Source organism: Magnolia sinica, chromosome 14, assembly GCF_029962835.1.
Source record: "Magnolia sinica isolate HGM2019 chromosome 14, MsV1, whole genome shotgun sequence".
NCBI lineage: Eukaryota > Viridiplantae > Streptophyta > Magnoliopsida > Magnoliales > Magnoliaceae > Magnolia > Magnolia sinica.
In genome coordinates, this window is record NC_080586.1 from 8,410,273 (window position 1) to 8,433,703 (window position 23,431).

The following is a 23,431-nucleotide window of genomic DNA, read 5'->3' on the forward strand; positions in this document are numbered from 1 at the left end:
ACGGTGAGACATGGGTGTGCCATTACCTACTACACAATAAGACATGAGGAGAGATCACTTACATTTCAACAAAGAAGAGCCTTTGTTTGTTCCCTTAATAGGAGTGGTGCTGCTACTTCAACATTTTGAGCAAAACCAGTCCTCCTTTGGAACTGCTTCAAGTGGGGGGTTGCAACAGTCAATGTGGGTCCCAACCCCACAGCCTAGAGTGCCCCCCTCATCTCCACAAATCAGCATCACCTCTCCTCTATCACGGGACCCACAAACTTCACAACTGATGTCATTGCCATCTTCCGAAGGTGTTGAGGCCTCAATGATCTCTTCCGAACGGCTCGACAGGTTCGCAAATGACTTCTCTGCCCATGCATGTGTCTTGTAGAGGACATGCCTCTCAAGAGAGTACCCGGGCTTGCACACGTACTCAACCAAGTAATCGGCTGCGATGCATGGGATTTCATGCCTCATGAACTCCTGGACCCAGCAGTCGACACGTGGCATGCCCGGACTGATGACCGCGAAATCGACACCAGATTTCAGAAAGCGGGTGTATGGTGGGGATGTTGCTAAAATGGTGCCGCCTCCAGCCTTCACCACACGCTTCAGAGTATCCTGGTTTAGGAAGGAGAGGTTAACAGTACTTAAAACTTTCACCCCAAATCAAAAAGTTATCAGCTACTCCCTTATGTTCTCTAGGGTTGCAAGTTGCAACTTGGGTTGGGGTCAACCAAAACCCAGTTGGTTCAACCCAAACTATAGGTTTGGTTGGGTCAGGTTGGAGTGGGCCAAAAATCCTCAACCCGACCCAGGTTGGGTTGGGCTTGGGTTGGAGCCTTAGGCAACCCCCACCCAACTAGAAACCAGCCTTATATGCAATAAATATGAGTTATGACTAATACGATATAAATGTAAAATCATGGCCTGGATGGAAAATAGGACAATTAGAATTGACCTGGGGCCCACAGTGTGATTTTTTAAATTTATTTCTTTAATTTTATTTGTTTATGAATGGGCATACTAATCTTTATTTTACTAGTGTTATTTCGACAGTTATAGGTGTTACTTCAGTAGTGTTGTTTAAGGGTTGAATTTTCATTGTATGCGATAGCTTACTGGTTGCAAGTGTTACATAATTGGCCCTCGGGTCAACTCCTCTTGAGGTTCGGTTGAGCTTGGATTGATCTCCAACCCAAAATCGACCTGACTGAGTTACACCCATGCCATTCTCATGTCACTTTAATTTTTGGCAGAAGTCGAGCACCAAACACAGCGGTGCACATACATCCATACAATATGCATGGAAGTTGCAAGATTTTCAAGACTATCCAAATTTATTATGTAATGATACCACTATATGTAATAAAAATACCAGAGGTGGTGTGATGCATTCTCCGTATATGACAATGTGCATCCCGTAGAAGGCTCCATGACCCGTCCTCTCCCTTAAAAGGCGCCATTTCCGGGGAGCTTCTAAGTTGATTGCACCATCTTCACTGAGGCCACTCTTATACCATTCAAAAGGTTCTTCTGCCAAAAACCTTCCCGCCTGACTACTAGCTGATAAGTAATCTGTCTTAAGAATCCACCTGCATCCAAGAGCAAGGCTTTAGATCGCTGTATCATATCATTTACCACTGATATAGCCCTGTGTTGCCCCTGTATCAGGCTTTTCAGGTTGATATGAGCATATCTTTCATGGCAATGCCTATACATATCAGGCGAGACGTACCAGTTTCAGATGATACTTAAACCTTGTCCAAGAGGGACCAAGAAGTCAACGTGCATTTAAGGATTTCCAACACAATGATGGAAATGACTCCCGAGGAAACATACAATATTCAACCAAGCAGATTTGTTCACCCCAACAAACTGCTGGGACCAAGGTTTTGGTGGTCCAAATGGTTCACAGGGTGGGTTTATCATGGATGGAAATACCCAAATATCACCTCTACCAGATGATATGAATTGTCTGGTTAAGACCATAGTAAATTTGACCCATTGAATGAAACCATCCATTTAGAAACCATCAACAGACGGTTACATTCATCTGGAAGAGGTAGATGGGAAAGGACCATCACCTTATAGGACCCACTAACAAACAGTTTAGGCTACTCAAAGAAGGATCTCACTTGTACCAACGGGCTGCCAAACAGCCAGGCCCGATTCAGACCTGGATTTTGGACTGGTCGAGCCAAGCCTATTCAAAATTTTGTTTTGTGAGGGCTGGGCTCTAGGCCATTGACAGCCCCGTGTACTATTGCTGTCTTGGAGAAGCTGATTCTTCTTATCAAGCATCTTACGATCCATTTCTTTCTTTACAATATGGGCAAGTATTTTCCTAACAGTGAAGGGTTGCATTACCTTCCCGCCGCTGCAGCTGCAAAGAACTTCTCCGTCCTTCGCACTGGATCCGGAACAATAAAATGCGTAGCTTGGTAAGACCAATGGTGAGAATCCCTGCAAAGCCTTCCCCTCAAACGCCTAATAACCTGCTGAAACTCCTTTCTCTGTAGACGATGACCGCTCAATAAAAACCATGTCAGTTCAGAACTTCCAGTTCTTGAACTCCTGCCTGCCTGCAATCTGTCTGCATCCGTACCAACAGCCTTTTCAGTATTCTGCACCGACAATGGGTTGGACTTTTTAGCAGCAGCCTTCTGTCTTCCACGTTTACCTGAATTCACATTTCGAACCCCATTTTCAGTTGGTTTGTTCTCCTTCTCTGCATCCACCACTTCCTCTTTTGCATCTAAAGCTACAGCTTTGTTCTTGGGTTTATTCGCAGAGCATGGAATTCGTTCAACTTTTTCCTCCATGATTACATCCGATCTTTTATGAGTCGAGTCGGCCATCTCAACATTCACATCACTATTCATCTTCTTAGGCTCCACTCCATCCTTGCCATTTTCTACTTCACCAGGCATGTCAGTTTTATCCGGGTGACTTGCACTGCTACCTTTACTAGTGTTACTCATACTCGGTTTATGTTTATAGCCCACAGTCTTCTTGGCTAACAGCTTTGTCCTTAGTTTGGTTGAAGACGCTATGCCATTCCTTTCTGCAAGTGTCCTAGCATTAGCAGTGCTTTCAAACTTTTCGGTCTTGGATTGTATGCCATTGGGAGATTTCTGGGGATCACCTATTTCAATGACAGGAAGGTTAGATGATTTGCTCATTCCAACATCAGGTTTAGTGCCTGATGCAGACCCTTTCGAACCCCTGGAAGAAGTTTCAGGTGACTTCTCTTCATTGGAGGTTTCTACTAGGCTTCTGCCATCAACAGCCATTGGTTCCGGCTGGTTGGTTTCAACTGCACTCTTATTGTTGATGGCCATTGTGCCTAGGTAGTCCGTTGTATCACTTACGCTCCTCTGCTCACCCAACATGTGGCTTGATTTGATATCTCCCTTCACCATACCATCTGAAGAAGAACCAGAATTATCAGAGATCTTAATTGCCAAAACAGTCCGTCCACGTTTCAGAGACTTCGCAGACTTAGTTTTTGATGCGTTCGCATGTTGGTTTTCTACACATTTCACTGCAGAGACCCCTTCTGAAGGACTGCTATTATTCATAATATGAGGGTTAATTTTGGAGTGTGGCTCATCAACCATCATAGTAGCATGCTCAGCTTCTGCAGATACAGCAGTGTTCTGTGGACTTCCAGTGACATTGTGATCTCTTGCCTTCGGCAATCCGAGGCCACTTCTTGAAACAGCTAGCTTCCGCTTTTGAGGAAATGTGTTATGTGTTCCTTCCTTGTGATGTTTCTCTGTATGTACGGTTGGAATTGGAATTTCACTAGATGCAGGGTCATTCCTAGCCTGCTCAAAGGTTAAAGCACCTGCTACTGTATTTTCTTCTAAATTTCCTTGAGGAGAGTTTCGTAAGTGAGTTGATGGTGTTGGAGATAATGAAGCAGCTGATCTTTTTGGGGTTTTTCTTGAGAAACACAGAACAGAATTCTCAACTGGCAAATTTGAATCTGGAGATCTTTTAGATGTTCTCTGGTCAGAAAATGGCATATTGCCTTCTATCTTAAGTTTAGTAACTTTGTCATCTAGGTTGGAAATGCCCTCACCAATTCCACCATCCAACATACCATGACCACTGCCTGCTGACACATGTAGAACAGCATTGTGATAGCCAAATCCCTCAATTCCATCTGCACCTTTACTGGAACTAGTTTCTTTGCCTGAAGTAGAGTCAGCAGATACTAGCCTATTGTTCACACTATAATCTGGAGCTTCATTGAAACTAGTATATTTTCCTGGGGAAGATACTAGCCTCTTGTTCATGAGAATATCTTCAGAGATATTTAATGGGCCTTTAGCAGCAGAAGCATTCTGCTGGATCTTGGGTGCTTCCCTCACTGTTGTGCACAATTCAGAACCATGAGTACTCGTTCCTGCAGTGGATACATTCTGCTGGATCTTGGGTGCTTCCCTCACTGGTGTGCGCAATTCAGAACCATGAGTACTCGTTCCTGCAGTGGATGCATTCTGCTGGATCTTGGGTGCTTCCCTCACTGGTGTGCGCAATTCAGAACCATGAGTACTCGTTCCTGCAGTGGATGCATTCTGCTGGATCTTGGGTGCTTCCCTCACTGGTGTGCGCAATTCAGAACCATGAGTACTCGTTCCTGCAGTGAATGCATTCTGCTGGATCTTGGGTGCTTCCCTCACTGGTGTCGGCAATTCAGAACTATGAATAAGCATTCCACTGTTCAAGCTAGAGAAGACCCCAGGACCTGGTTCTGTTTCTTCTTCAGAATCCCGAGCTTCAGCCTCCATGATCTCTAACTCCCAACCACTGTTGTGAAATCACGCAAGAACAGGGGTGGCACCATTATTTCCATTGTTAGAAATGAAGATGGATTAGACAATTCGTCGCTAAACAAGAACATGGTATGCTTTTTTTAAAATTTAAATAAATAAATAAATAAGAAGAAGAAAGAAAGAAAGAAGAAGAAGAAGAAGACAAGGCACAGTAAGTTATATGTGCAATTAAAGAAGAATCAAAACAACAATATCGAGCACTTAGATATGAATTAGAGTTCCAAAAGCAATGAATTTCCAAGATTGTTTTATTACAACCTAATTTCTAACTGGGATGAGGTCAACAGGATACTTTCTAAAATAGAATTTAAAGTAGTGAATATATGGCTTAAAAGATAACCTCTTTGCTAAATGATTGTCCCTAAACGGTATTTAGGGGTACAAATAAAGAGTCAAAAGGACATAAGATATGAAAAAGGCAAGAACAAACCAGCATCAAATTATTTGCTAGCAAACAAATGCATTGAAAATCTGAGATAGCAATACTTGATAGTCATTATATTTTGTTGCAAAGACAGTAGTTGGGATAAATGTGTGCAGCAAAAATAATGCCCAAAATGAAACAGATAAAGTACCTCACCTCTTGTTGTATTTATCTACGGGAAGGATTTCCCATGCTCTCAAGCTGCAACAAAAAATAAATTAGCAAAAGAAAGATGCTGTCAATGAGGAACCCCAAGATCCATACAACTTCATATGATATTTTGGGGATCTGATATGGGCATTAAGTCCTAAATTCAAGAAGTTTAGGGGTAATGGAGTGAAACTAAGTGTACCAGTCCTCTAACCACTGATGATTGACGAGCTTTATTCCAATTTTTCTTGCAAGCTCAAATTTTTCACCTGCATGATAATAATAAATGGAATCCTTTACTTGATTCATCATCATAATAGAAACAAATGAAATAGGTCAGCCGAAAGAATTATCCAAGATAATCTGTCAAAAAATGCAATATGCAATAAACCAAACAAAAGATGCACAAAGGCATGTCGAAAACCATTCTTCATTCACCAATGAAAAGGCCCTGATATGCCCTATGAAGGTAACCAGATAACTACATTTCAAAAGACGAGCAAGAGAACAACCTGCAATGCTTAAATACCAAATGAAAATAAGTACATGGAAAAAGTGCCCATCTCTAATGAAAATCATGAAATCAAAACTTGTTTCAGTGGTCGTCATTTCAAGTAAATCCCCCAAGAATGCATTTTTTGAACCACATTGGAAAGAGTCATACCAGTTTCGGTCCTTGTCACGCTCTGAAACCGAGTTTTGCTTCCTGAAGAAAAAGTTGTCGATTGGTTTTGCAATCTGACTCTCAAGATCAAGGAGTCTCAAAGAATTACATGCTGAGTTCCTCGTTTTCCCCATCACAATAGAGCTTCTTAGGTGCCTTTGATGCTACAATTGAATGTAGAAGCTGCAAGTGATGGATTTGAGACCATTTGATCACAGAAGGCTGCAACCAGGCTCCCTTATATTCTGATTGATGTTCTTTTGAATAGCATCCATTTGATCTATTAAAGCATTCTTCATCCATGATGTCTTCATTCAAATTTCTATGAAAAATTAACTTTCTTCCAAGTTGGTAAATCCACAAGGCATCCTATTCTTGTTAGGAAATTCAGACTCAGAGGCAATAGACAGGATGTTTCCATGCCGCCTTATTTCAACTTTAAAAAGAAAATGATCAGCAAAAGACACCAAACTCTTGTGCAGATTGAAATAAATACAAGTATACAACATGGTACCAAAGGTTTATAAATTTAAAGTAAAACGATCAGTGACAATAGTTCATGATACAAAAAGAGGTTACGCTTAAGAAATTAAGATTAATAAACACTGGAATATAGATGCAGACAGAAGATTAAGACACCCTTCTCAATTATGAATTGTTCATACTCATAGGAATGAGAAACACCTTCAAATTTGTAGCAGATAAGATGAGTGACTTTGGATGCTATCAAAGGTTTGGAGAATTGTGCACCCATCAGCTCAACCATTTTCTGAGAAACAAGAAAAACAAATTGTTATGTAGTATGTTCTTGTGGTTAACTGAATCAATCAATCAATCACTTCATAACAAACAATTAAAAGCTAAATACTAGTTCTAGCATATAGCTGTGACATTACAGTTCTAATGAACTAGAGCAAATATTGGGTAAGTCTGAATTAACAACATGGCTGCACTGCAGAAGTCCAACACACACAATCTACAACAGAAATAACTCTTTTTTTAAGTTGAGACCATGAGAAACTGTGATGTTATGACTGAGGTACTATCAACATGATCAAGAGATATGGGAGCCAATGATATTTAAAAGATATATCGCAGTTACTACTTACTAGAAACCATATCATTAATGAAGTATATAACATAAGCGCCTGTTTTTCATAACAGCGGAATTTCATAAGGTGCTAACAGTACCAAGAAAAAAGTTCTTAAAAGTTTAGGAGAGCTCCTATAAAGAAGAGCTCGAAGACATGACAAACTCAGTCTTTCTTCAGTAAGCAGATAAGCAGCAGCTTCGGTTCCTTCATCTTAGCAATAGATTGTAACACTAAACTGCGAAGAATTATGATAAGATCTACATGTAAGCATTTTTCATTCTTCCTCTTTTCTATGAGAGTGCTTCTTAGTGACCATAAGTTTTGCATTAAAATCTGTATGATTTTGGTATGACTCTGTGGATTGTTTAGACTTCAAGTTGTATGATTTAGATAAGGATGCAGCACAAGTGCTGTACTAAAAGCAGTATTGCAGGGAGGGAATAGCATACCATGATATCATCGCGGGCTTGCCTTTGATATCCTGTTAGGCAAATGTGCAGCGATTCGGAACCTGGGATTCCTTTCAAATCCTTTAGAGGTCTATACAAAATCTGTCAGGAAAGATAAGGGTACAAAATTAAATAGCCAGTAGTAAACAAGGCCAATAAGTCAAGCAAGACTAGGGTTTGACTAAAGAGTTACATATGTGGACTTTGGCATATCAATAACAAGAAAAGGTAAATTTGTCATTAAAGGAAGGTACAAAAGAACATAAATTATCAAAGAATCCTTCTCTCTTTCCTTTATTGTTAGGTAAACTTCTTAAAAGAAAAAAACAAAGGAAAGAGACAAGAATCCCTTAATGATATCATGCTATGCACACCATATACAAGTTCTCAATTGATAATATCATGATATTTTTTACTTTTCTTGGTGTATATTGATGGGAACAGGATGATTGATGTGTTTTTTTAGCTTATTTATAATTTTTCAATTTTTTTAAGAAAATCAGAAAACGATTTACAACATGTGATTCGATATGATCGACCCCTGTTATGATTTGCTATACGATAACAATTTTGAGTTTGGACAACATTGCTTATGAGCACCTTCCATTTAGGAATTGAAACATTACGAAAAAGTGCTATTTCAATTCTCAAAACAGAAAGTGGGTGTAAGCAGATCAATTAGGTGGGATATCCATTGTAGATATAATTTCTCATATAAATTACGCAATTTAGTTCACTGCAGCCACCCTCCAAAATTTATGAAGCTTGTATTAGCAATTTCCATTTGCTTAGTAAGGTACTCCCACCCCTTTTTAGTTTGTCCAATACTTCATATCTAAACGACATGTTCCAGTAGAACTGGAAAATCAATTGAATGGTAGTTTTGATTAACAGAATCACGAATCACTATTATTTTGACATGAGAAGAGGGTGAAAAATTCCTTTTCTTGGGTGGAAGATTAGGAAGATGAGAGAATCATTTATTCCTTTCGTTTTTCCCTTATGGGACACCCATATGGGAGCTGCCTTTTGCTTATTGAGTCAGCCCTCTAGGACCAGGGCAAGCACCTTTTCAGCCGGCCTGGTTAAGGCTAGTGCCAGACCAGCACCAAGGCTCAGGGGAGCAAGGCAGGGCTAGGGCCAACAGGGCATGACCCTAGTTTGGCCTATCACCACACCTAGTTGAATCTAAGTAGCAATTGGGATTTGGGCCAGGATAAAACTGGCCCAAGATTTATAATCAAGAGTAAATATCAACAAACATGGAAGGTTAAAGAACAGAACAAGGAAAGTGTTTGTATGCATCAAAGGCACACATTTTCAACATAACAAAAACAATGAGCAAGAAATGCACTTGAATGCAATTATGAGCAAATCACCCTTACAAAAGTTCTAAGGATCAATCAACAGTGAAGTACTTAGTCCAACCTCAGAAATAATGATGATAATAAGCTCAAGGCATGTTTGGATGCTCAAGTGAGCTGAACTACTTAAAATCCAATATTAGAGGAAAAAAATAATTTAATTCACAATGACTCAATGAGGAACTTAATTCATATAGAGGAAAATTAACTTATTTCAATTCCAGGTGCTTAATATTGGAAAAGAAATGACTCAGTTTCAGTTTGTGGAACAGTCCCTTGTTATGAATGGAGTGGAGCTAGCTGCACATTGGTCGTTTCCACTTTTAATGAATCAAATATCAAACCATTGTCATTCTCTGAAACTAAGCGTCTGAATGCACCCTCAGGTAATGCTGATTTCTTGTTATAAATCTTTCAACTTCTGTGATGACCACAAATACCTTGGGAGAGCAAGAAGCAATGAAACTCGAAATGGTCGTGGGCAAATATCAATGCATCAATCCCATCTTCACTACTAAATTATCGATGGATCTAAAACACCATGTAATTATATTCACAAAAGACAGGTTTACTAATTGCAATACACTGATATAAGGCATCTCATCTTCATGCCATCAGATGTGCCAACATGGTAGACGGGTCTAAGATGCAAGCCATCCACTAGGCGAGTCATATCATGTAAATACCCTAGCCAACAAACCAAGCTGATCCAGTCATCAGGTGGGCCCCCGACAGCGAAACAAATGGATTGCTCCCAACTTTTCTTAAGCCGTCATATTATTTCTAACAACATGGCCCATATTAGAAGGACCCAACTATGGACATCTACAAAAAGAGTGAAAGACCCAAATTGGAACACGTGGTGGCATGAAATTGCAATGGCTGATACTCATGTCGGATTAGCAAACCTTCCCATGGGGTTTGTGCTCATGAACAGCAAATTAAATTCCAGAAATTTACAGGAAAATCGCATCACTACCCATAAACAACATGAGTTCCAGGTCTAGAAACCAAAAGAAGAAGCAAACAGAGAATTTTAACGAAGAGAATGAAACCAAAACCAGAAAACGAATAGAAGAAACTGACCCGGCTAGCATCTGCAAGTCTTTGAAGATCTAGACTATCTTCAACCCATAGATCTGTAATAAGAATCTTGCCATCACCTCGAGCAGTAACACAAACAGGATCATCCTGTAGCAGCCAGAAAGTAAAACAAAGTAAATCAGCTGCAATTAAGCAATAAATAAATAAAATAGTGCTAGAGCTTCGAGCACAATGAGTTGAATTTGGACACGTGGTCAGTTGATCAATCTGGACCATCCAATTGGTCAACCTACATTCCATTGTCAAGGTGAAAAGACACCAATCAGATGATCCCATTCCTATCCTCTGAATGCCAAGACACAGATGGTCTTAGGATCATGTGATCAGAACAAATTTTTGAAACCCGTAGACAATCCAATGTGGGGCCCGCACAATGGATGGTTCAGATCACTGTTGGTCTCTTTCTTTGCTGCAAACAATATAACCGTCCATTTCTCAGGATATCAATCGGATCGACAGGATCATCTAATTCGTCAGACCTGTTTCATGGTGCTCCAAAAGAAGTGAAATGGGTCAAACGGACGGTCCAGAGTGGTTGATTGATTCGACCGCCCAAACAAGCAAATTCGTCCCGAAAAGGCAATACTGACACTGGTTTTCACAACATCTACAAATCAAAGTCCTCAAAATTCCATGGCCGAGTAGAGGCGAAGATATCTAAACCCCTAAAGGCTCAAAAAATGCAAAAAGTAAAAATAAAAAAATAAACTTAACAATAAATACTGCATAAAGTGCGTTTGGCTGCACCAAAGATTATGAAATTTCATGATTACTAAGTATGATTTAGTGCAAAATTTCATGATATTTAATGAGATTTGGAGTAACCAAACACACCCTAAAATAAAAGAGAGAGCCAGAACGAGAAGGGGCTTACATAAACACGATCGTGAACAATCACATGCGTGCAGCTTGAATCATATCGACCAACGTCGACGCCGCCACCATTTAAAAGCTCCGAACGATACTGCAAGAGAGCGAAATATCGGATTAGGCTCGAACTGGATTTCATCCGATTGCAAAAGAAGCACGAATACGGCAAACCGGAAAATCGAACTAGAATTACTGGAAATGCGGATCTGAAACTTAAGAGAGAGAGAGAGAGAGAAAGGCGGAAATGAGATTGCCTGGGCTTCGGAGACGGAATCGAATCCGATGAGAACGAAACGAACACCGTGAAACATCTCTTTTCAACTTTATACACGGAATCGAAGGTGTATGTGAGATGACAGAGAGAGACAACCGGAGGGGGGGGTGTTGGAGTGCAAGGAAAGGGAAAATGAGAGAGAGAGAGAGAGAGAGAGAGAGAGAGACGATTTGTTGGGTGTATGTGCGGAGGAGGGTACTGGAAAATGGGAGGGGGTTTTGATTTTCGTCTTGTGGCGGGAGAAGACGAGATCAACGAAAAGTTGGCACGTGTATAGTTGCTCTTGCTAGGCACGTGTGCAGTTATACGTGCTACTCTCGCCGCGGGGCACGTGTTTGCTTCCGACTCTCGACCCGCGGTGGGGTCCACCATGAAACAGAGGGACGCGGTTGGGAAACGGATTGGCTACTCCCCCTGCCACCAACCCGGTGGCTAGTGGTCGATGTTCTGTGGGCCCTACCATGGTTTATGTATTTCATCCATTCTGTTAATCCATTTTTACAGATCATTTTAGACCTTAAACCTAAAAATGAGAGGGATATAAATCTCAGGTGGACCACACCACAGGAAAACAATAGTGATTGGATATCTATCATTAAAATTCTCCTAAGGCTCACTTTACTGTTTATTTGAAATCCAATCGTTTGATTAGGTCATACAGGCCCAGATGAAGGGAAAAAACAAATGTCAACTTGAACCAAAACTTTAATGGTCCCCAAAAGTTTTTAATGGTCAAACGCTCATTCAGTACTGTTTACTGCAATGTGGTCCACTTGACATTGGGATATACTTCATTTTTGGTCTCATGCTATAAAATTATCTTTAAAAATAGATGGACAGCATATCATGGTGGGCCCACATAGCACCGACTACCAGCCATTGGCCGGTGGCAGGGGAGTAGCCAATCCGTTTCCCGGATTTCCTGCCAAATCCTTTGGAGGAACCTCCTTCCTGGAAACCTAGGGGGGCCCACTGTGATGTTTACGAGACATCCACCCCGTCCATCCAGTTTGTGAGCTTATTTTAGGACTTGAGCCCAAAATTGAGCGGGATCCTAGACTCAATGGACCGCACTAAAGGAAAATGTGAGTACGGAAATTCCTGCCGTTGAAGCTTCCCTAGGTCGAAAGTGATGTTTACATGCCATCCACACCGTTCATAACTTCTTTCCTACTGGGATGAACTGAAAATACAAATATTATCCCTGATTCAAAACTTCTGTGGCCCCCAGGAATATTTTAACTGTGGACGTTCAATCCTCCCGTTTTCGTCCCACTTGAGTTTTGGATCGGGCTTATTTTTGAACTACAGTCTCAAAATGATCTCAAAAAATGGATGGACGGGTGGATTTATCCAAAACATCACGGTGGGCCCACATATGTTACCAAGCGCAGGAAGTTAATGAATCCGCGTCCACGCCAGAGGAGAAATTTCCGACTGTGCACCCCACCTTCTACGTACCGTCTTTTCCAAGCTTTACTCTCCCAAACTAAACCTTTCTGCCGGGATATACTATTTTCAGACGAAAATACCCTTGCATTCAGCATGTTTGTGTTGATTATTCTGAAGATATCTGGCTACCGATTATAACCGTAGATATTGCTAGAGGTAGGCATTTCTGACCCGATCTAGCGGATCCGACCCGATCCAACCCGATCAGACCCGTTCCGAACAGAACCAATGGTCTAGATCGGGCCTGATCGAGTGTGGAAATCCAGATCCGGTCGTTTTTCGGATCGGGTCCAGATAGAGGTCTATCCAAACAGATCCGGACCAAAAACCCGAACCGAGTGGAACGGCACAGAATCGAACCGACTCGACCCGAACATGTAGTATAAAAAAGCTTTTTAATTTTTTACCCTAACCCAGCCCTAATCGTTTACACCCCTCTCGGCCTCTTCCCTCTTTTCCTACCCTACCGAACGATGGAACGAGCGTTGGTGGATCCTTTACACTCCTCTCGGCCTCTCCCCTCTTTTCCATCCTACAGACGTTGAACCAGTCCTTACAGCTGAAAGCCCCAAAAGCCCTAGCTTTGAAACCAAGGAAACGAAAACCTACAAATGCCATCTCTCCCATTCTTCCCCAAATGGAGGTATGCTTTACTCCTTCTTCCTCTCTGTTTTTATTGATTTATTTCTATTTTTTTCAGTATTTCAGCCCAAGATCTCCTTTAGTTACAGAAGATAAGTGGTATAGCCTGCATATGGGGATTGGGGAATGATAGATGCTGGATGTTACTCTCCTACTACAGTGCTGGGGATCCTCCCCTACTGTACACATGGCATGTACCCAATATCTGAAGTGTTGGAGTACTAGGACCTACTGTAGATTGGTCATATCCTTAAAATCAAATTGATTAGATAATCATGACATCTGATTAAAAGATGTTTGTTTGTTAAATTTGAACAGCCTACCAGTTTTTCATCTCTGCCGTGAATTAGATGTCTGTTAATTGCATCTACAATGGGTCCTACTATCTGGTCAGTTGGATTCGAGGTCCATCCCACTTGTGGTAGGTTCTCCAGCACTTAAGGTATAGTGCGACTGTAAATGTCATGTGCGAGATTTGCACATTAGCATGCTTGGCTCATGTGTATGATGATCCAGACCAAGCAGCCTATTATCTCAGCCATTGATTGTTCCCTAATGTAATTATAAAAAAAAAACCTACTTTGATGCATTATCCTAACCATCCTATAAATGGGAATGGGCCGTATCCATCCAATAAAATGGGCCGTTCATCAGGTGGGTCGATCTGAATCTGGCCAAATCCGATCCGACTCGGTTTTCTTGATCAAGTTGGACTCGGATCGGTTAAGGCCAGCATGAGTTAGGATCGGATCGAGTCAGTTGACCCTGACTCGGTCCCAGATTGGAACGAGTATGAGTCAAGTCATGCAAAACTCGGACCGAGTCGAGTTGGACCCAATCCAAGTCGACTCGGTCTAATGCCCAGCTCTAGTTATTGCTAGTGTAGGTCTATAGAGTATACTGTGCACAGTTTTGCGACCCTTAGTGGCTACGCTCCCAATAGCTACGGTTATAATCCGTAGCTATAGGTCTACAAAATGGATAGTGCAACCATGCTAAATGCAAGGGTATTTTCGTCTGAAAATAGTGTCCATACAGAATGATTTGGTTTGGGAAAGTAAAGTTTGGGAGTGTCTGGAAAGGACGATGGGTAAAAGGTGGAGTTTATAGTCAGAAATTTCTCGACTCGAATTGGGTAGCATAGAACACAACACCATGTAGGTTCTGTGTATGCGTGTAAAACCTTTGTGGCCCACTATGATGTATTCATTTAATCTAATCTGTCCATCCATTTTTTCAGATCATTTTAGAGCAAAAATGAATGAGATCCAAAGCTTAAATGGACGAAACTATAGAAACCCTGGGAGCTGAATGCATATCGTTGAAAACTTGTATGCGACATATGAACAGGTTGAATAGCAAATAACCATCATTGTGGCCCTACGAAGGATTCAACGGTGGGTGTCATTCTTCTCATTACTTCCTTGAGGTGTGATCAACTTAAGCTTTGTATTCTCATATTTTTTGAGAGCCAGCTTGGCTTGATCTTTCTTTTAAGATATGATCTTAAAATTACAATCAATCCAAATTTCAAGTGGACCATACCACTAGAAATAGTGGCGTTTGACCATTAAAAACTTTTTTAGAACTGCAAAAGTTTTGGAACAAGCAGATATTCGAGTGGTTATTTTATTCCAAATCTTTAAGATTTTTATTAGTGGATCACCAGTGTTTTTTTGTTACATGTTCTACTTGAGATTTCGATCTATTGTATTTTTTTGGCTCGTAGCCTAAAATGATTTTATAAGTCATATGGACAGTTCACGTACAAAACACATGCATAATGATGGGCCCATAAGATCCACATTTCATTTTTGGGCTTCTGTTGAAAACTTCTTAAAGCCCACTGTAATGTTTAACTTGTCTATTGTTTATAATGTAATGTTGACTTGGATGAATGGATGATATAAATATAAGCTTAATCAAATACTTTTGTGGCCCACCATGTTTGAAATGTTGGTGATAAGTGTCTTAAATCTGTCAAACATGCTCAATGTCATCAAAGAAATTTGGCTAGCCCAAGAAAGTTCGGCTGAAAATCCAGCAACATATTATTTTGAAATTTGCAGGAGGTTCGGCTAGCCCGAGCTTTGCTTAGGCCAACCAAAGGTTACGCAGTTTGTGCGTGGACTGCGTAAATTTGAGATGGTTTTCGGACTATTCCGAGTCAGTGCGAAAGTAAGATTTCCTAATTTATAAATAAGAGTTCCTAGGGCCATTCTAAGAGAGTACTAAGGCTTTCTAAAGTATTCCAAAGGGGTTCTAGGGTTTCAAAGGGTGTAGGAAGGGTGAGATTCAAGGTTGTTCGAATCGGGTAAGTCCTCTCTCTTTATAATTTATACTTTCACAGTGGATTTCTGTCGCTTCGTGCGGTGGTTTTTCCCGAAAGGGTTTTCCACGTTAAATCTTTGTGTTCTCTTATGTTTGTTTGGTGCTATTAGATTACTATCCTAGATCCATCTCTGTGTGATTTCATAGAACAAATCACGACATGAAATGCCTAGCATTCAATCCCCACTATTTTTCTCGGTATAGTCTAATTTGGATACACATCACTTCTAGTTCATGACCAGGCAAAACACATGAAGTACCTATAGTCGAAAGCTGACTAAGGCCATAAAAATGCTTGCAAAGATTCACTAATTAGTTATATTTTGTAACAAGTTATTAGGTCGTCGCAAATAGTTGAGTTACTAGCGATGAGTTAGTGTTTTCATCGCTAAATAGAATTTGCGACGCTGTATTTACAATAAATTTGACAACGAGCAACACTCGTCGCAAAAAGAATTTTCGAATGTCTCTAGGATTTTTTGCGACGAGTTAACTCATCGTAAAAAGTATAAATTGTTGTAGTGCAAGTTACTTTTTCCACTTACAACGATAAGTAATTTATTTGATATAAGTAAATTTTTTTACTTAAAGTTATTTAATTCATATAAATTAATAAATAAGAATCAAAATAAGTTACTTGAGATATGAGTAGTTTATGTTAAGTAACTTACTATTCAAACTCAAGCGAATCCAAATCTCATTGGGCTTACACCAAACAAAATAATGGAAATGGAAAGGTTCACCATTAAGATCTTCTAAAGCCTACCATGATGTTTATATACTATCCAAAATATTTATAATATTACTGCCACTAAAGTAAGATGAACTGATACAAAACTTATGTGCTCCTACAAAGTTTCAATGGTGAGCATTCAATCCATGCTCTTTCATCAGTATGGCTCATGTGAATTTTGGATTTGCCTGAATTTTAAACTCCCATCCTAACGTGGTCTTGTAAGGGTGTGTCTGGACAGATGCCCTGGATGGGAGTAGGTGGTATTAGGTCAGCTACAAGCAGCTATCCCATCCCATCTTCCGTTTGGGAATCATGGTGCATCTCATCCCAGCCGGCCTCATAAACGGCACTGGCGTCCAAGACGGATTCGGTTGATCCCACCTTGGGATATCGCCCATCCCTGGATTTGGATGTGGGATACGGGATGGGATGGGAACTCGATTCGGGTGGTCGTCTCAGCAGTGCCTTCTGACGGACGAGATGACTCACAAAGGGGAGGTGGTCTCTATTTAAGGACGACGATAGAAGGTTAGATGTTGCGGATGGTGAACCCTGTTTTCTATACCCATCCCGACTAGAAGGGTCGATCGTCTTGATCACAACCAGCGAAGAGGTTGAAAACTCCGGCAATTGCAGGTAAGTCTGACTATAACCTTCATTTAGGGAAACATTTTTATTTTTCTACTGGCTTTTGTATGTCGTTAATGGGTGTGAGAGTTGTTAAGTATACGAAGAGTATTGATTGATTCTATGTGGATTCTCAATTGCATGTTGGATTACCGGGAAGATGAAATTGGATTCTTAAATGAACGGAGATGTACTGATTTTGCATGTTGATGATTTGAACATCGGTTGTTTTTGAATTAATTCCTCTTCAAGTACTGTGATTTGATTTGAGAATCGAAGGACGGTTTGTCATGTTTGTTTGATGAGCCTATTTTTTTCTATTGCTTGTTTCTCTTATTAAATGAAATAAGTAGATGAATGATTTCGAGACTATTGACACAAAGAGGATAGCATTTTTATCCAACACATGAGGTGCTCTAATGTCTGGCATCCTGGCACACATTTGATCCTATATTGTTTATTAAGGCTAGATTTGGAATCTGTGTATAATGTCTAAGACGAGATTCCTTCAAATGGTCATTTTGCATCTGCAAAATTTTAGTTTCCTACAATGTCTCATCTCCGACCGTCACTGATTTGGTCTTCACTGCCCCATCATTTGACTCTCTAAGAAAAGGAATGAACATCAAGGCCAAAAGTGAGTACTGTAGGAAACTGAACTTCAGAAAGTGTCATTGGTTGTGCAAAATTGCCTTTGCAAGTTTTCTCCAATATCTCATCTCTAACCTTTACTGATTTGGTCTTCGCTACCCTAATCATCCGTGACTTTTATTATTCATTACTATCTACAAAATGTGTAACAACCCTAAATTTTGGTGCATTAAAAAACTAAAATAGATATTTAAATAAAAATAAAAATAAGTTAATAGTTGAGTTGGTAAATACACTCTTAATTGAGAGAGAGGTCTAGGGATTGATTCTTAGAGTAATAATAATATTTTTTTATTCTGTTGTTAATTTCTTCCCGATTTATACAATGGATGGTGTGGATCATTCATAGATATCATTGTATAGATGTGTAGATAAAATTTTAATAAAGCGATGCTTTATGATTTCAGATCTAGTCAATAATATTTTAGAAATAAATTTAATGGATGTGATCTGATTGTGTTAATATAGATTTAAACGGGTCATTCGATCTTAAGCACCAAAAGATAACAGTGTCTTGAATTTCAGATCAATCTGACCATCGGATGAGCCACACTAGTCAGATATATAAATGTTTAATAAGGAAAACTTAAATTTATGCGCAACTGATTAGTATCACTTAGCGTATAAAGTCGAGATGGGCCATCGATGTATATGTTGTTAGATCCACATCATTTATCCAATGTGTAAAGGCAAAATATGTCAAGACCTCAAGAATTTAAATGATCCAATCATTTAGTGGGCCACCTCGATTAATTATTTGACATTCAATTTCAGGATCTAAAAAAAATCTAAATTTTGATAATTAAATTTAATAAACATATAAATTTAATTATTTGATCATTTAAGGTTTGACCACTTAAGATGTAAATCAAAGGTGGGCCTTATCGTGTAATATGACCAGATAAATAATAATGTTATTAATAAAACTAATATGATCTCTGAATTCAAACCAACCTAATTACCATGTGGACTTTATACTACTAGACTCAGGTGAATAACCCAACGTGTCTTATAATTCATTGGAATTAAAATAAATTATTTCTGATGGTTTGATTAATTGATGTATTTGAGTGTTTTATTGAAATATTGTATGATGCGGTAAACTATATGTTAACTTGTACTAAATTGCATGAAATTATAATTGTACATTGAATTTATTTATCAAGACAAGTATCTATAGTAGTTATGAAAATGATACATTCATACATTATCTATCATTCATTGCATTTGCATAATGTATTGTCGATCCTAAGGACCCTCCTTTAAAGAAATGTCGATCCTAAGAGCTCTCCTTATAAGAAATGTCGATCTTGGTAGAGCGTTATCGGATGTGAGTTATGCCCAAGCCTACCAAAAGGTGGAAGCTTACCCAACAAGTGAATGCAAGTTGATGACCTCCAACCCAAGCAGATGGACGAGCATCCCATCTGATGCACTTATACACTATTTGTATTCATATCATTATGCATACATGGTTACATTCAGTACTTGTATTATTTTAATTGCTAGGATTATGAACCATGCTGGGTTATTTCATTAAGTCTGGCCAGCTTATCTTTTTATTAATGGAAAAACCGTATAGATAAGCAATTAGCTGATGAGTTGGCGCACGAACAAGAAGTTATAACGGAACTGATGCACGACACACGTGAGATGTAGTTATATCTGTCAAGAGAGGAATTGATTACATTTGGGTCGTTCCTAATTAATTAATTAGAATTTTCTTTGTTATGATGATATGATTTATATATAATGAATGGTGGTATTAGTTGTAAAAATTTTAAATATTTGGTTGATTTTATTCAATTAAATTGTTCTACGTCTGTAGCAAGTTATATTAATTGATGAATAATGCATAATTTATGCAAATTGAATGTTTATGAATGTTGAAAATGGACAAATGTTGTTGCTTAAACATTTGTGTGATTGATTGTGAATGGACTTAGTTGAAATGTAAAAATAAATATTACTTTTCCCTCTGAATAATCGTATAATGGAATTAAGTTAGTACATTTTGTGTACGAGTTACGACTTGAAACTCGGGTTTGAGGGTACACACTTTGTACTCAAATTTCGGGGCATGACAAAATGCCTTCTAAATTGGAACAGCTGGCATACATCTCCATTCAATTCTCTCAATGCATAAATATATAGATAGATAATGATATGTATTAGAGATCACGTGTTTATTTATTTATTATAGTGTAGATAACATGTATTTTGATTTTTTTTTAAGTCGAATTCCATATTTTGCCATATGAAATGGAGAAAAAAAGAAAAAGAAAAAATAACGATAAATCTCATTCAATCCATAACTTTGTAAGGATAGTTTCTCAAAGAAGCCCATAAAAGATAAAATCTTTTTTTTTTCTTTCATTCTTCTTCCCACATTTGGATTCGTTTACTCTGTCTGATACTAATTACAGTTTATTTTTAGTTAAAAAAATAATGACTATCATCCATTCATATTCAACATAATTTTCTTTTAAAGTATAAAAGTGTAGAATTGCATACATCAAGTTAAAGTATAAATCATTCACATGTATATAAAAGGCAAATATCCTGAGAAACTTTTCATCTCTTATAGAAAAGCCAAAACTCAATCATCTTCTATTGTGGTCATTGTGCCACACCCTCCCACTTATCTCTAAGCATGTGTTGTTGAGTGGTCTCATATTATGTTTTCTCTTGTCGGTGTTCTTGACCGTCTTAAGGTCAGGACAGATGGGTTAGTTATTTAGTTAAACTTTAAGATATTTAAATGGTAAAATTGTAAAAATCTCACGAAAAATTCATGAGAAATTAATATTCGATGAGATTTTGAAAATCTTGTGATGTTCTCATGATAATATGATTTAATGGATTTCCCATGAAACTATTATGAGATTTTTAAAAAACAGTAATATTTGTCACATTGGTGCCGTGCAAAGACATTTAAAGATATCTGAAACATCTTCAGAACATTAGATACAAGTAACAAGTTGACTTGTGTATGTGTTCCATGATTGAAGCTTGAAACAACGCAACGAGAAATGATAGTAAGGGATGAGTTTTTAGTGATGGGTGGTATTTTGGCTATGGAATTTTTTTACCATCAATTCCAAGTTTAGTGACCATAGCTTGCTTCTTAGTGACAATACTAAATAGGGATGTGATGATTTTCATATTGTTTGGATAAAAGTGTTAAATAGGATTCCACTATTTTTAAATATATATATATATATATACTCCTTGTTGTTTTCAGAACTTGAGTCCCGTCACTTACGATTCATTGCACTTCCATTGAAGGTCGTGTTGCTTATTTATATAATATATTTCAATAAGCACTTTATATATACATGTATTTATGGGTGCTTGTGCATCCCTTCAATATGCATATATTGCTTCTAACCATGTTATAAATTCTGTAATTTATAATTCTTACATGGGAGGATTTGAACGTGGCAATCGAAGAAGCAACGCCTCCCATTTATTCATTTGGGGTCATTTCTCCTTCCAATGTTAGTTTGTAGCTATATCAGTCATTTTCATCAATGCTTTCTACTACCTGAACTATTCTTCCTTAGGATTCATGAACTGCTGGATGTGCGTGTTTATTGCCCAAATGTTATCCAAGTGCTAAAATTTAATAATGATGTTAGTAGTATAATGTGATAGTTGCTTTATATTTTTGGATACTACAACCATTGTTATTAATATGAACGTATCCATTATTTCTGTATGAAATTTGTTTATACTCGCTGATTAGTGGATTACAGTATAAATGTATTCACATCAGAACACCGGATTTCAATATGCTTATTTGTGTAATCTCAAACATAGTTAGCACACTGGATGTGGATTCCAATATAAATGTGTTCACATCAGGAATGTATTTGTTGATTTCTTAAGAATATACTCAATAACTGATTACATGCCCGAGTTGGGATTGATGATTTACAAATGATTTTTGATTTCTGCGTTGTAAATTTTCAATCATAAATTTAGGATTGTATGTATATTTGTTTTATAATGATTTACAACTGATTATGCATCCTTATGCTCTGAACATCCAAACCAATTGCCTTATTTTTTTGTCAAGTCTAAGCACAACACCCCATACGTTGTGCTGATGCTTTGAATGAGATCTCATGGCCAGTTTTGGCTAATACCATCTCGTGCAACCAGAGTGTTCATTTTCTTAGTAGTTCAGGTCTGCGATTTGTAGACATTTTACCATTGCAGAAACAGAATTCTCAGACCATTTGGAGCAAAAGCCACATTGAAATATAATATTTATCAACATAATACACATTTATTTTTCTTCTACAGGTTGTAAGAACTAAAGGTTGGGGTGGATTGTATAGTGGGCTGAAACCTTCCTTGTTTGGTAATGCAACATCTCAGGTCAACGATTATCCTTTCTTCTCTTTGTATATACTCCACTCATTCATATGGTATGGAACATTACATGGATAATGTTTATGTGATATGATTATTATTAATTGATTATTGAAAGCACACTAAACTCTTTGTAATTTAGATTGTGAAATATTCTCTCTCTTTTTTGTCGTAAAAGAGCTCATATTATTCGAGGTACATGTACCATTTTTTAATTTCTCATAAATTTTTAAGTTAATTGAATTCTTTATGCCTGTGACGAGTAGGTCACGTCTAGATCATCAGATATTCCACATCGTGTGAACCAATTAATAAGTCAATTCTCATCAAGGTAACCCTATGCATAACTTGATACGATTGCACTCAGTACTAGTATCCAGTTTTGTTGTATAACAATTGGTGATATAATAGTATTCTTCTGTACCAACTCTAAAAAAGAATATAATTTAAAAAAATAACAATTTTTAAATGGACGTTTGAATATTTAAGGATTGGTGATATTGATCATATGAAAAATATTAGTGATTTATATTAAACACTACTTCGCACATCTAAGTGTAGGTGATTTATTCGTTAATTCGGATAATGAAAATGATGAAGAGATAACAAAATTCATTGTTGTTCAAGCGATGATAGCTTGTATGGCTGCAATGGAGAATATTGTCGAGTATACATATTCAAACAACCGGCACGTTATGGAGATGATGAATGGGTGAAGTTTATCAACTCGATCATTCGGACCAGTGACCGGGACTGTGTTACTCAACTAAGAATGAGTCGAGAAGCATTTTTTCAATTACCTAATCAAATATGCGAGAAGACACATCTCCAAATTAGTCGTAACGTCAGTCTTGAAGAACAACTGGTTATTTTCCTACAAACAGTTGGTCATAACGTTCAAAATCGTGTAATAGAACACAGATTCATTCAATCGGGTGAAACTGTTAGCTGTCATTTTCACCGTGTACTAGATGCATTGGTCTCACTATATCCTGAGTACATTATACAAGCCGGACAAGAGACACCCCTTGGGATTCGAACAAATTTAAATTGGGCTGCATACTTTCAGGTATCATTTTACCCAAAGGTCTATTTGTATATATCATTGTTCATACACAACTATTAAGAGTCATTCTTTCGCCCTTTGAAATTTCATGAAATGCATCTAGGATTGTGTTGGTGTAATTGATGGGGCACACATTCTAGCTCATGTACAAGTAGTCGACCATGTCAGTTTTTGTAACAAGGAAAGGGTCTTGTCTCAAAACGTACTTACGGTCTGTTTATTTGATATGAAGATTTTGTATGTTTTAGCCGGTTGGGAAGGTTCTGCTTCAGACGTGAGGGTGCTACACAACACTTTGAGCCGCACTGATGATCTTTT

At 38.4% G+C, this 23,431-nt stretch overlaps 1 protein-coding gene across 1 annotated transcript; it reads right to left on the bottom strand.

Annotated features, from left to right (window-relative positions):
- Positions 1-44: 44 nt before the first annotated feature.
- Positions 45-11,424, bottom strand: LOC131225358 (BRCT domain-containing protein At4g02110). The gene is made up of 10 exons (XM_058220883.1): positions 11,209-11,424; positions 10,959-11,048; positions 10,067-10,171; positions 7,617-7,718; positions 6,758-6,842; positions 5,612-5,678; positions 5,416-5,460; positions 2,359-4,809; positions 1,367-1,583; positions 45-609 (listed from the first exon to the last, which is right to left on the bottom strand). Exons 1-10 carry the CDS (start codon positions 11,263-11,265, stop codon positions 118-120), a joined length of 3,711 nt encoding a protein of 1,236 aa, XP_058076866.1. The 5' UTR covers positions 11,266-11,424; the 3' UTR covers positions 45-117.
- Between the last annotated feature and the right edge of the window lie 12,007 nt (positions 11,425-23,431).

What these genes read in the sequence shown, in the direction of transcription:
- LOC131225358 (XM_058220883.1), bottom strand. Translation starts at nt 11,265, where the DNA reads ATGTTTCACGGTGTTCGTTTCGTTCTCATCGGATTCGATTCCGTCTCC. An exon ending in AAGCCCGCGATGATATCATG is followed by an intron (nt 6,843 to 7,616) that starts GTATGCTATTCC and finishes CTTGTTTCTCAG; the next exon opens with AAAATGGTTGAGCTGATGGG. An exon ending in GCAGCTGCAGCGGCGGGAAG is followed by an intron (nt 1,584 to 2,358) that starts GTAATGCAACCC and finishes TCTTGGATGCAG; the next exon opens with GTGGATTCTTAAGACAGATT.